The following is a 13,274-nucleotide window of genomic DNA, read 5'->3' as shown; positions in this document are numbered from 1 at the left end:
CTTCAACTCTTTTTAGATACGTATACATTTTTTTCATAATATCGCCTGGGAATTTGAGACAATGAAGATACACAAACACAAATCTGTGTATAGTAAAACACGATCACTGTAAATTTCAGCAACCACAAATGTTGCATTTGAACATATGACCTTTAAAACTCAGTTAATCACTTGGATAGATTAGAAAGTCTTAGTAAATCAAGGCTCTAAATTCACGGACTTTCGTAATACATGGTGTTGACGTTAAAGAAAAAATTACGTTTGAATTAATTAAATGCAAAAATTCATTAGGAGTCACTGTTACTGTGAATGCCATCCGTATACCAGACTTCTTGAGTAGTAAGGCAATTTCATGTACGTACGTCTTGTAGTTATCAAAGGTGTCCGTTTCTTTCAGGTACGAAGACGCTGACTCCAGCCCAGGCTTGAGGTCCCCCAAGTTCGTGGAGAGTCCCCCAAACGTGGCTTACAAGGGGTGGTGGACTTATCCATACTACTCATGTCTGGCAAGACGGTGGCTGATATCCTACAGTGTTCCAATACCCCCACCAGGGCGTCGTGGGTGAGTCGAACAATAATTCTTTTATAAACATAGATTCTTGGAATGCTTTTCCAAAGTTTAAACGAGTTGAAACTGTCTTCAACAATGCATAAATTTGTGTAAATTATTGTATATGTGTATGGGGTCATATTAAAATACGTAGAACCACTAGCACCATCTAATAGTTACTAGAGCTACTTTTTTGTAAATTAATGTTATTGATACATAGAAGAGTCTGCAGATCGCATTTTAAAATTTATCCGGAACAGACGTCTTCTAACTTAAAAAAGCAGCTAAATAGTTAAAATTTAAAATGAGAAATGACTTATTGAATCTTCTTCTGCATCAAATCTAGGATGAAGAGGCTGAACGTAAAACATCGAATCAAATAAGGTTCAACAAAACAATATTTAATGCCTTTGGTATAGATACAAAAATAAATGGTTTAACATTTGGATTTCACCAATAACAATACACTAGTCTTGAAAATGGAAGAAAGTAAATTTACTGAAGCCTACAATTAGTCTAACATATCCAATTTATTATACAGATAATAGGAAACAGCTAACGAGTTCAGAAATTTTAAAATCAGAATGACTTTTTAGCAAAATCAGTCATTAACTGTATTTTAGTGAGGTTATATTTACACAGGCGGCGAATGTGAGGTTAAAAATATTTTTAAAACTTCTAAACTCATCTTGTGATAACTATAACAAAATACAACACTTATTTCCCTACAATCTTGTTCCAATTTCCTAGAATTGATGATATTATCTAATAATGACTTGATTAATTTACTATTTGCTATGTTGTCTATCTCAAACTATACGATTTGCCATCCTGCCGATTTTTTCAACTTCGCTCTCCAACAGGTCGCCTTTCTGTAAATACTGAGGGGGATATTGAGTCGCTCCGACACCAGATGGCGTGCCGGTACATATAATGTCGCCTGGGAGTAACGTCATCGCCCTAAAAAAAAATTGTCATAAAAATACACAAAATGAAAAAATTTTATTATTTTTATTTCCCTTGCCCCTTCCCTGGTTACGTCCCTGGTGGTAAATTAACTGCGTTATTATCCTTGACCTCATTTGATTGTATTTTTAATAATAGTTGGAATATTTTTCGAACAGAACTAAATATTTTGTAAGGAATGAATCTCCTTCTATGTTTGACCTATGATGAGGAAATTTAAGATTAGTTATCTACAAAAACAAACTAGTTTAATTATTGAAAACTAAATTCACAAAATCTAAATATACTTATTCTGTAAACACGATGGTATTACGTTTTATATTTTAGTAATAGAATCCCCGTTGAGAATAGATCAGGGGCGTCATGAAATCTTATCGATTTTTACTGATAAAATTGTACTTACATCATCAAGAAGATAATGTAGGAATTTTTAAATTTTCCATAATTTCATATCTGATAAATTGAAAATTGATATGATAAGAGGATATACTTTGCTTGTATCTCATAGAGTTTTTTAATATAATAAAAAGTACTAAACAAGTATGCACAAATAAAATTACATGATATACAGGGTGTTCGTTTGTAGGTGCTCTTGTGAAGATCATAGCCGGTTAAGCCTTATAAAATTGTTGCAAAAATAATTAACAATAAATTTTATTATAAATTGCGAATTCTCTAAAATACAGACTGTGTTTTAAGTTAACGTTTTGCAAACATTTTTCAAAACCTCGACGGAAAAACAATTTGAAATATAATAATTGACTAAATTTTTGTATTTGAAATGGTCCATATGTACTGTAGTGACGAATAAATTAAGACATTAATATACGGGGAGTGTCATCAAAATGCTGCCGTAGCATCATTGTGTGCCGGAGTATTTTTTGCTTTCACAGCTCGTAGGTTTGTTTATGTTGCTGAAATGACTTAAAAAACAGGGCTTCTACAGAAAAATCGGACTAGGCACGTTGAAAAAGATCAGACAGACATATTACACAGCAAGTCGATGCATCTTATATTATACTAAAGTGTAGCCTTAATACCTCGAAACTGCCCTAAAGAGTATAGTTTTGAGTCATTTTAAAAATGTTCTTATTTCGGATTAAAGGAAAAGGTTCAACTTAAATAGCACCCTGTATGATTTTAATTTCAGCCCTTATATGAGATGGTTATCTTCAGTTAGGACAGAATTAAATTTAATTCATCTGTTATCGATTTAAACCCTCTTAAGTGAAGTCGGGAGTAATGTATTTGGGTACACTAATTAATAATTCTGGGAAAGGGCGATCGAGGGGCTAATCTACCACGCACACGACCCGAAACGATTGAGGGCTAATGCCGCAAACTGGTAATTTTCAGATTTGCCGAGAGAGTACATCATTTCGCTTCATTAAAACGTTTCGCGGTTGTTTTTCTGAATGTTTGAAGGGTTTACAAAGAAAAGAGTTGGAAAAATTTGAAATGTATACTTAACGATAGATGGCGCGTTGTGTTTCATATAGCGAATAGTAGATGATGCAGTACGTATTAAGACACTGTAGACCAGATGACGCTCTCAGGTTCACAGTAATTTTTCAGCAAACTGAATTGAATTGAATTGAATGAGTAATCAGTGTTGCCAGGTCTACTGATTTTTCAGTAGATCTACTGATTTCACTGTCCTTAAAAGAAAAAGTGACAGTATATTTGATATAGTTCCATTAGCTGCTCAATTTCCAAATCTAATATTCAGAAAATGACTTACAGAAGCCGGACAATGAGTGGAGACTTCTTAGAAACACAAATAGTGACATGAGTGCTGATATGTCTGCTGAAGAGTGTTGGAATAAAATAGGCTTGTTTTATCACATTCATCCGCCGATGTGGAATTTTCTCAGAAGTTAATCTACTAAAACCCAAAACGGATCGCCGCAACAAACTCTCTACTGCCAGTATTATAGGCCGTTTGCATACCAAAAATGTTCTTAAAATACGAAAGGAAAGTTGTTTCAATGTCGATTTTACCAAAAATGTTTTAGATTTGCTTAATAACAATATGTATAAACAACAAAATAATGAACTTTCAGATTCTGAATAAAAAAGGGGCAGTATTTTTTTTTTTTATATTATACATATTATATATTTTTTCTTTCTGTATAAAACTGTATATTTTTTGTTAATAGTTCTCATATTCAATATATTTTATAAGTATTTGTTTTGAGAAAATAACTTTTTATTTGTTAATTTTTGAAATAAATAAATTTTCATTACAATAAAGTTGTTCGATTACAGTAAGATACGCCACTGGTGTGATTTTGCCTCTGTGAATATGTAAGACACAAAACGTAAGGAATAGTTCATTGTCTACTGATTTCTACTGAATTTTCGACACGTCTCTGCTGAAAATGTTCCAACTGACCTGGGCAACACTGTGAGTAATTAAAAAATTCAACCAATATTAATAAAAAATTCGTGGATGAGGAAATATTTTCAAAAAAGGGAATAAGATATTTCTTTCACTAATAGAGATTAACTATTCGGAAAAATCGGGAAAAAACTGTTTTTCTTTTATTTTCAAAGCAAAATATTGGAAAAATTGGAAATAAGCGATGGAATGTTTTTGAGGTTACTGAATTTGAATTCAGTGTCCGTTTGAGGAAGTTAGCCCATGTCCAATGTTATTTAAAGGCCAACTTTTGTTTTTTGATGATATTGATATTTTTATATTCAATTTAATTTTTTAATATTTATTATAAAAGATGACAATCCTACCACCGATTCGTCATCTTTTACTTTCAAAGTACAGAGGGTTCAAGGCCTTTTTATTAAGAAATTTGTCAACACAAAAAAATACTTACCTAGACAGATATTCTATAATCCTATGAATCCTGTGCACCATCTCCACAGTGTTGCCGTCCTGCTTCAGCACCCCATTCACCCAGGTCTTCACGCGGATGTTGTGGGGGTCAGGAATCTCGTCCTTCGTGATGACGCACGGTCCCAAAGGGCAGAAGTTGTCCATGTTCTTGCAGAGCAGCATCTGCCCCCCATTCCTTGTTATCCAGTCTTTTGCTGTTAGATCTTGGGTGGCGGTGTATCCGAAGACGTAGTCCAAGGCGTTCTCCGCCCTCACGTTCTGAGCCTTTTTGCCTATGACGACTACCAGTTCGACCTCCCAATCGACGGCCTGAAAAGAAGTAACACAAGTATTTCGTTGAGAATGGGATGTAGCTTAATATACAATTCTTAAAAGTTAAAATATGATTATTGTTAATGGAACACCCTGTATATTTATTCATATTCGGATAAAGCTTTCTCTTACGAATACAGTGATGTAAGGTTTGATGGGTCTATCTCAAATAACAAGCGAGATATTGCGGGGAAATGACATTTATTTAAAAAAATTATTTAATGTCATTTTTCATAAAAGAAATTGTACTTAGAAACGAAACAAATGTAAATAATAATTAACGAAAAATAAAAACGAACAAAGTTTGCGAGTTTAGCAATAAAAATTAGGGTTCTTTTTGTTGGCACTCAGGTCACTTATAAAAATTATTAAATTTCGGTTTTTGGTCGTTGCTTAGAAACAAAAAGACCACTGTTGCGTAACATTTTCACAAATTAGTACGTTAATATAACCTTAATAAATTTCGCAAATTTATGACTGAATTTTTTGGAGCTTAGAAGGAATGGCACATTTAACTCAACGTGAAAGTATAGAGATCTTAATGATGGTTGGGTATGGTGATAAGCTACGAACCCACGCGGAAGCATGTGAGCTATTTAATCAAACACGTGGTGTCAGACCACCAATTGCACGATCTACGGTGAGTAAATTGGTCACCAAGATTACAGAGACTGAGTGTGTAAGAGTAAGAGATAGGATACGACAAGGACGACCTTAAATCGCTGAAGAAATCAGTCAACAAGACAACTAGCCCTAAACAACAATGTAGACCAATCATATGTTGTAAAGTTGCTTCGTCCAGAAAAGTATCATAGATATAAAGTCCGGCTGATACACGAATTAAATGAGGATGACCCAGACCGTCGGTTACACTTTTGTGAACAATTATTGTTACAGTGTGATGAAAATTCAAATTTTCTAAGTAATATATTTTTTTCTAACGAGACCACATTCTGTTTAAATCGCTCAGTACATTCCCATAATTGTAGATATTGGTCATTTGACAATCCCCATTAGGCGCAAGAATCCCACAGTCAGCGCAAAGGCAAATTAAATATATGTGTGGGAATCATAGGAAGGAGATTTTTAGGTCTTTACTTTTTTGGAGAATTCTGATATTTAGATTTTCTGCGTTTTGAGTTGGTACCGGCTGTAGCAGTTCTTTTCCCCAACGCTGCAGACGGCGATATACCCTATGACAATTGGTTTCAACAAGATGGAGATCCACCTCACTTTGGCTGAGAAGTTCGGCAATATCTTGATGATATATTTCCTGAAAGATGGATAGGGCGAAGAGGATCTCTTAAGTGGCCCCCTCATTCCCCCGACTCGACTCCTATGGATCTTCTTCTATGGGATTATTTAAAATCTAGGGTATACTTGAATCGACCAAACAATTTAGCAAACTTACAACTACTGACAATTCATGCTGAAATGGAAAGAATCAGCCCTGAAATTATCGAGCGTAGTGTACAAAGTGTTTACACTCGCGCCGGCCAGTGGCAAATTGTTGGTGGAAGACAATTTGAAGATTTACGTTAAATTTCGTTAATTATTTGCATTTGTTTCGTTTCCAAGTACAATTTCTTTTATGAAAAATGACGTTAAATAATTTTTTTAAGTCATGTCATTTTCTCTCAAAATCCCGCTTGTTATTTGAGATAAACCCATCAAACCTTATAACAATGTATTCGTAAGAAAAAGCTTTATTCGAATATGAACAAAAAATATATAGGGTGTTCCATAAGAAAAAACAAATTTATTGGCCGTTCAACTTTTCTGGGTCACCCTGTATACAACTGAATCATCTTAAAAGATGCCCCTCCCAAGAACAAAATTGACCTGTCTCAGCGTTTTTTTAAAATATTTTTATAGAATGTTTCTCTTATTTAGGGACTATTAAATAATAAATAAAAATATTTTTTTGCAACATTTTATTCTTAGTTCACGCAGAGGTACAATCACAGAAAAAATCTATAATGTAGCTTACTATGTCTAGTATTACTACCAAAAAGTGCATAAATATAAAATGGGTGCAACACTATAAAATAAAATTAAAATTTCTTATGACCATCTTAGGTAGTAATGACTTTCCATTTGTCTTTTGATTAAATTTTTTAATTAATTTATAAACCATTATCATCTGTTTTTACTCAAAAATATATTAGGTAGTAGTTAAAAATGTAAGGAAGACTTTGATTTTGACATTAACAGATGAAAATTGTTTGTGAAACTACAACGTTTTTAGAGAACAAGACTAAACCTGTCGGCTTTCCAGCTAGTCGCGTATGTGCTTTGTGTTTTGTTTACCTATCATTTCATACTTCAATTATCATNGATGTAGAATCCAAAAATTAAATAAAAAATAGTACATTCCATTTGAAATAAGCGAGTTGACGTCTACTTCCGGTAGAACCGGAAGTTCCACGACGACGCCAATATTTTCAATCGATAGAACATTAGGAGAAACCCCCGTACATAAATTTTCAGAATTCCAGTACGCGTAGTTTTCCAGAAACGTCTAATTGAAGGTCTATCTGGAACACCCTGTATATATAGGGTGTGCCATAAGAAAAAACAAATTTATTGGCCTTTCAGCTTTTCTGGGTCACCCTGTGTGCAACTGAATCATGTTAAAAGATGCCCCTTCCAAGAACAAAATCGACCTGTCTCAGCGTTTTTTTAAAATATTTTTATAGAATTTTTCTCTTATTTAGGGACTATTAAAAAATAAATAAAAATATTTTTTTTGCAACATTTTATTCTTAGTTCACGCAGAGGTACAATCACAGAAAAAATCTATAATGTAGCTTACTATGTCTAGTATTACTACCAAAAAGTGCATAAATATAAAATGGGTGCAACACTATAAAAAAAAATTAAAACTTCTTATGACCACCTTAGGTACTAATGACTTTCCATGTTTGTCTTTTGATTAAATGTTTTAATTAATTTGTAAACCATTATCATCTGTTTTTACTCAAAAATATATTAGGTAGTAGTTAAAAATGTAAGGAAGACTTTGATTTTGACATAAACAGATGAAAATTGTTTGTGAAACTACAACGTTTTTAGAGAACAAGACTAAACCTGTCGCTTTCAAGTTAGTCGCGTATGTGCATTGTGTTTCGTGTACCTATCATTCTTATGCCCCCGCCACTATAGTGGCTCGACTTCAATTATCGTGTGCGGATTGTTTCGGATTATTATTTTTTTTTTTTTTTATAGTTAAACTGTTTTATTTGAAGTCGCCTCAGGGTTTCGGTTTGATTTATTTCATTTTATTTTTATTTATTTTGTTTTGTTTTATTTTATTGTGTTTTGTTTGTTTTTATCTTATTTTGTTTTCTATTTTATTTTGTTTGTTTTTATTTTATTTTGTGTTAGTATGTTTTCAGAAACAATTTTTTGATCGTTATGGTTGTAGTGGAACAGCATCTGCTTCTTTCCCTTTCCCAAATTTTCACGAAATAAATCTAAACACGCTGACAATATTTACATTTAATGTAAAATACTTATTAAACTATTAAAAACACACCCCCATGCCATGCTGTTATTCGTGAACTAATAAACACCCTTTGATTTCTCGTCTTAACATTAACGATTTGGTAATAGAAGCACCATCTGCAGGCGGCCAATCAACTATAAAACAAATTAAAGACGAGAATTTAATCAGCGCACCCTGGATAGCGAAAATTCGAACTGCCCTCCCCTTTAAAGGTCTGAAAGATACCCACCTCGCTGGCCAGCGGCTTCTTGACGACATCGTAGGGTCCGATTATGGTGGATGCGAATTTGCTGAACACGATGGGTTCCGCTGGGTAAGGGATGTTGCCCCTATCGCAGGCCTCTTTATAGTTCAGGGCCACCCCCAGCACCTTATCGGGCCGCGTGATTGGGGGCAGCAGTTGAACTTCGGCCAGTCTGTGCAATTTTCCGGGATTGGAAACCACTCTGGAAAAAGATAAATTGGAAAACTGTGATGCTAACCTCTGTTTTAAAGTAAGGTGCAGAAAATCGATGTAATTTCAAAGTTAGAAATTCTACACGTCTCTGATATAATTATAATAATAAAAACTGGAATGTCTAATCCAGCGTCTAATACAGGGTGTGGCGTGTATAATCTATAAAATTTAAACTACAGCTTCCTAACGATATTTGTAATAGAAGTCTTATACGAAAAAGTTATATTTTTGTGCTTTTTTTTTTCGTAAATTAAAGTTTATTAATTTATGGATCAAAATATTTTCTCTGGAACGGTCCTGTCCGTGTGCTGTTATGATGAGTTACGTGCTGTAGACCAGCCGCGTAATCAAATCGTCGTTGAAAGATAGAAAGATACTTCTCAGTTTTTGGGGAATTTTTCAATGCAAATTACGGTTTCGCAATTCTTCCACCATAGCAATTGGAGTATTGTAAACCAATGACTTCAAGTGACTCCAAAGATAAAAGTCCATTGGAGTTAGATTGGGTGACCGAGGTGGCCACGGCACAGGACCAAAACGTCCAATTCATCGCTGAGGAAACATTTCATTCAAAAGTGTCGTTACTTGTCGAGTACTGTGTGGAGAAACCCCATCTTGAAGATAAAACATGCGTGCCCGAACTTGTAATACCACATCGTCCAATAATTCAGGCATCCGGTTCTCCAAAAAGTCAGCATATGTTGGTCCATTTAGTCGTCGTTTAAAGAAATAGGGACCCACAAGTACATCGCCTATTATGCCAGCCCAAATATTTACCGAGAGCCGATGTTGAAAATGAGTTTCCCTAATCGCGTGAGGATTTTCGTCGGCCCATATGTGCATATTATGGAAATTCACTTCATCACTGGTAAATATCGCCTCATCTGTTACACAAATATAAGCAGAAAAGTCTACTTTATTGGCACATTGCCGTAAAAAAACATCTGCAAAAACGCATTCGTTGATCACACCGGGGATGAAATCTGTTGAACTGGTTGCAAATGATAGGGGTGCAACAGCTGGCGCCTTAAGATGCGATGTATGGTACGAGATGAGGTTCCTACTTACTGTTCGAGTCGTCGAGTACTAATTGTGGGCTCTTCGTCAAGATCTTCAACATTCACTTGCTGACCACGTCCTTCTCCTCGAGAATAACACTTCCCGTATCTCGCAGCCGCTGAACGCACTGTAGGATTGTATTTGCACATAGGGGGGTTAAGTTGTGGCCATCCTTCCCGATACAACCGTCGCCGCGAGCTCATTTTCTCCGGCTGCACCATACACTAACACCATATCGACACGTTGGGAAATAGTAAATGCATTGTTTTCTCGGTTCATTGTAAAACTAGTTTGTGCACAAACTAAAAAATGAAGTAAAGGAAGAAATAAAAATCTCGTTTTTAATGTAATCGACACGCTATTCTTATTTTTTACTTCTTTATAAAAATTACACTGTCACTATCGTGGAATTACAAAATAAAAACTTTTGTCTGGAATCTTTCACATTTTAACACTGACGGGTCGATGGACGATGCTTAATATTTAATAATTAAGTGAATAATGAATTCAGTACAAATACAAAATCAGTTGACTGCTCAAATTTTTTGACAATGTAACCTAACCTTCTTTTAGTATTAATAGTATTAGATTATACCGATTTAAATTATAAGGTTGCATCTCGGGTTGCATAAAAGCATTTCCAAAGTTTTTAATAAATAACACAGGATCGGCCTTCATTTTCGTTGAAAAAATGAACTTTAATTTGCAAAAAAAAACGCGAAGATAGAACTTTTTCGTATAAAACTTTTCTATTACAAATATCATCAGGAAGCTGTAGTTCAATTTTTATAGATTATACACACCACACCCTGTATAAAATGCAGGGATTTTTATAATGCCTTTAGTAAATTATTCCACATTTATCTAAATTAATGGGCAATTTATTTTTTAAGCACCAACCAAATATTATCTAAACGGTTCTAACTTTTTTTTGTTTAAAGTTATTATGTAATTCAAATGAATTCTCGAAATAATTTCTAAATTCATATCATATGAAGTTATATAATATTTTTGATACCAAATATCTAAGTATTCTAAACAAATAGTACATATAAAGAAGCAACTCATTGTTATTAAGAATTATCTACAATAAAAAATAATCTATTCAAATAGAATTATTAATGAAAAGCATGTACCTGACTGTTAAGTAGTCCTTGACATTGACATTGAAAAAAGTAAGACCGTTGCCAGTGTATGATAATTTTGAAAGCAATAATATAAATCTAAAATTATTAATGGAACAGACCAACTACCTTTTTTAGATAATATCCATTATAATATTGAATTTTGTATTTCAAAATCGAAATTTTCGTATATACAGGGTATATCATAATTAATAGCGGAAATTAAAACAGCGGTAAGTACACGATACTAGAAGTAAAAAAGTCTGGGTCCGCAAACGCACCTTTTTCGAGATATAGGGTGTCAAAAAAAAAATTTTTTTTTTTCAGTTTTTTGACGATATCTCAAGAACAGGTTGAGGTACACAATTCAAACTTTGTACACATATTATCATTAACATTAGTTACTTTTAAGCGTTAATTCAATGTTATACATATGACAGTCGCGCAGATTTTAGGATTGCTTGAGGTTCTGTTGCCCCTAATTTTTACCACTCTTGGAAAATTGGCATTTTGGAAGCATATTTTAAACTACCAATGTTTTCTACATAAAAAAGGTACTCATTATCAAAAGCTTTAACGCGAACGATTTTCAAGATAAATGGCGTTTTATAATGGAAAACATGAACGAAAGTGGCAATATGATAAAAAAATGTTTCAAAACTGAGCAAATAAACAACAAAAATCACAACAGTTGTTAAAAATGGCCTCCTCCTAGACCCATTTTTCAAAAATCGTAATCAAGTAAAATTGTGTATAAAAAGTAACAAAAGGTTTTGTAAAATGTACTCCACTCTGTACATAGGATTATTGCCTCATATGAAGTTACTGTCGCGTGCAGTTGTCATAGTAAAATGTTACTCACTTCTGAATTCGATCCAAGGCATCTCCTTCGGCGAGGAACTCCACCAAGGAAGGCGGAATCGTGTCGTCACTGGCGTTCAAATCAATCACATTTTCACCGTCCAACACCCCCACCCTCACGCGGTCGTCGTTGATGAGGAACTGCACAATTTTCATTTCTTTTTTTTTTTTCGTTAATTTTTCCCCTAGTAAAAAGATGTCCGGTGGTAGCCCAGGAATGATGGTGCGCGTTCGCGAACCATATCAGTAATAATCTGGACCTAATTTGTTCTTATCATTTTACTTAATTTTTATGTAAACAGTTTTGCACTTAACCTTGACATCGGGCGGCAGTTCGAGTTGGGTAAATAAGATAATTGCGGGATCAGATTCGACGTAAACGTTTACAATTCGATCTGTGAAATGAAAAGTCTAAGGTATTTTTGGCTGTACCTTCTTGGATTTTGGAGCACTTTGATCTTTGGTCTCCTTGAGCACTTTGTCTTTGACTAATGACCACAAGTCCCTTGTTATTCCTGACCGATCTGTATACTAGACTGATGATGTAAACCTGAGCCTCGGTTTAGAAATGTTTAGCAATATTTTGAGTCTTACAAAGTTTATTTGAAATATATAAGTGATTGAGAGTATATAATACAATATACATGAAAGCTTATTGATCACTGGTCAGGGACATTGCCCTGGTTACTTATCCAGAAATATCAGAGTCGACGTTCGATCACACATTAAGATAACTCCGCCAGTTCCTGTTGGCTGTCGACATCTGGTTTTGGGCATCGCTAGTGTTTCTCGAATCTTTCGTGGAATCAAACTGGGTGTTTGAAGCTCTGTACACAACTTTAGAAGATTCGTCTGGGTATTTTTCGCTGCAGGCTTCATGCACTGAGACATGCGCTGCCCTATACAAATGTGTTTTAAGCTTTTTCGTATTTTGCGCCGATTTCTTGCCTTAGATTCGAAACCTTGTTGATTTTCTATTACATCATAAAACCTTAACCCTATAAGAAACATCAATGGCTATACCGTTGGACATTATTTACAATTTTTTCTGAAAATTAAAAAAGAAAATAGCTTTTACCTACTTACGTAAGGCAGTGAACCAGTTTCTAGTGTTGCAAAAGTGTATTTTTTAATCATTTTCGAATTAACCTTTTTAATTTTTTTTAATTGTATTTGTAAGTTCCCACACATTCAATTTTTTTTGGATAAATTATATAAATTTTACTTAAGCAATAATTAATTAAATTAATTATGTTAAATTATGTTAATCAAATTTGCAAAAGGCAAAACATATAAATATAGGAAGAAAATATTATATGGTGAAATAAAACACGAATGCAATCAACAAACGAATTTGGAAATCACTATTAAAGATGATTACAATATCAATGTTTTTAAAATGACTAACATTTTGCAGTTAACAAATGCCAATAAATCATAAATATTAACACCGTATTGATATACTTATTATATTTCGGTTTTTGAAGCAAATCCGTTTATTGTAATTTTTGTTGGACAATTATCCACAACCAGGATAGATACCAACAACACTTCTGCATATATGACATGAGTAACAAAAAATT

General features: G+C 33.9%; 2 protein-coding genes across 2 annotated transcripts in view; one reads left to right on the top strand and one right to left on the bottom strand.

Annotated features, from left to right (window-relative positions):
- LOC108903924 (probable G-protein coupled receptor CG31760) overlaps positions 1 to 13,274 on the top strand; it is a 164,797-nt gene that overhangs the window by 107,356 nt on the left and 44,167 nt on the right. The window lies entirely within an intron of this gene.
- On the bottom strand, positions 931 to 11,934 carry LOC108903944 (fumarylacetoacetate hydrolase domain-containing protein 2-like). The gene is made up of 4 exons (XM_018706297.2): positions 11,693 to 11,934; positions 8,420 to 8,636; positions 4,351 to 4,679; positions 931 to 1,510 (listed from the first exon to the last, which is right to left on the bottom strand). The coding sequence occupies exons 1-4, from the start codon at positions 11,845 to 11,847 to the stop codon at positions 1,360 to 1,362; spliced, it is 852 nt and encodes a 283-aa protein (XP_018561813.1). The 5' UTR covers positions 11,848 to 11,934; the 3' UTR covers positions 931 to 1,359.

The sequence above is a fragment of the Anoplophora glabripennis genome, unplaced genomic scaffold (genome assembly GCF_000390285.2).
Source record: "Anoplophora glabripennis isolate ALB-LARVAE unplaced genomic scaffold, Agla_2.0 scaffold111, whole genome shotgun sequence".
NCBI classification, from domain to species: domain Eukaryota; kingdom Metazoa; phylum Arthropoda; class Insecta; order Coleoptera; family Cerambycidae; genus Anoplophora; species Anoplophora glabripennis.
Note: the sequence above shows the minus strand (reverse complement) of the source record. Positions and strands in the feature narration are given on the sequence as shown.

Excerpts from the sequence above, each read along its gene's own strand:
- LOC108903944 (XM_018706297.2), bottom strand. The coding sequence starts at position 11,847 with ATGAAAATTGTGCAGTTCCTCATCAACGACGACCGCGTGAGGGTGGGG. Across the intron at positions 8,637-11,692 it reads GCCTTGGATCGAATTCAGAA|AGTGGTTTCCAATCCCGGAA; the intron begins GTGAGTAACATT and ends ATCTTTTTCCAG. Across the intron at positions 4,680-8,419 it reads AGAAGCCGCTGGCCAGCGAG|GCCGTCGATTGGGAGGTCGA; the intron begins GTGGGTATCTTT and ends ACTTCTTTTCAG.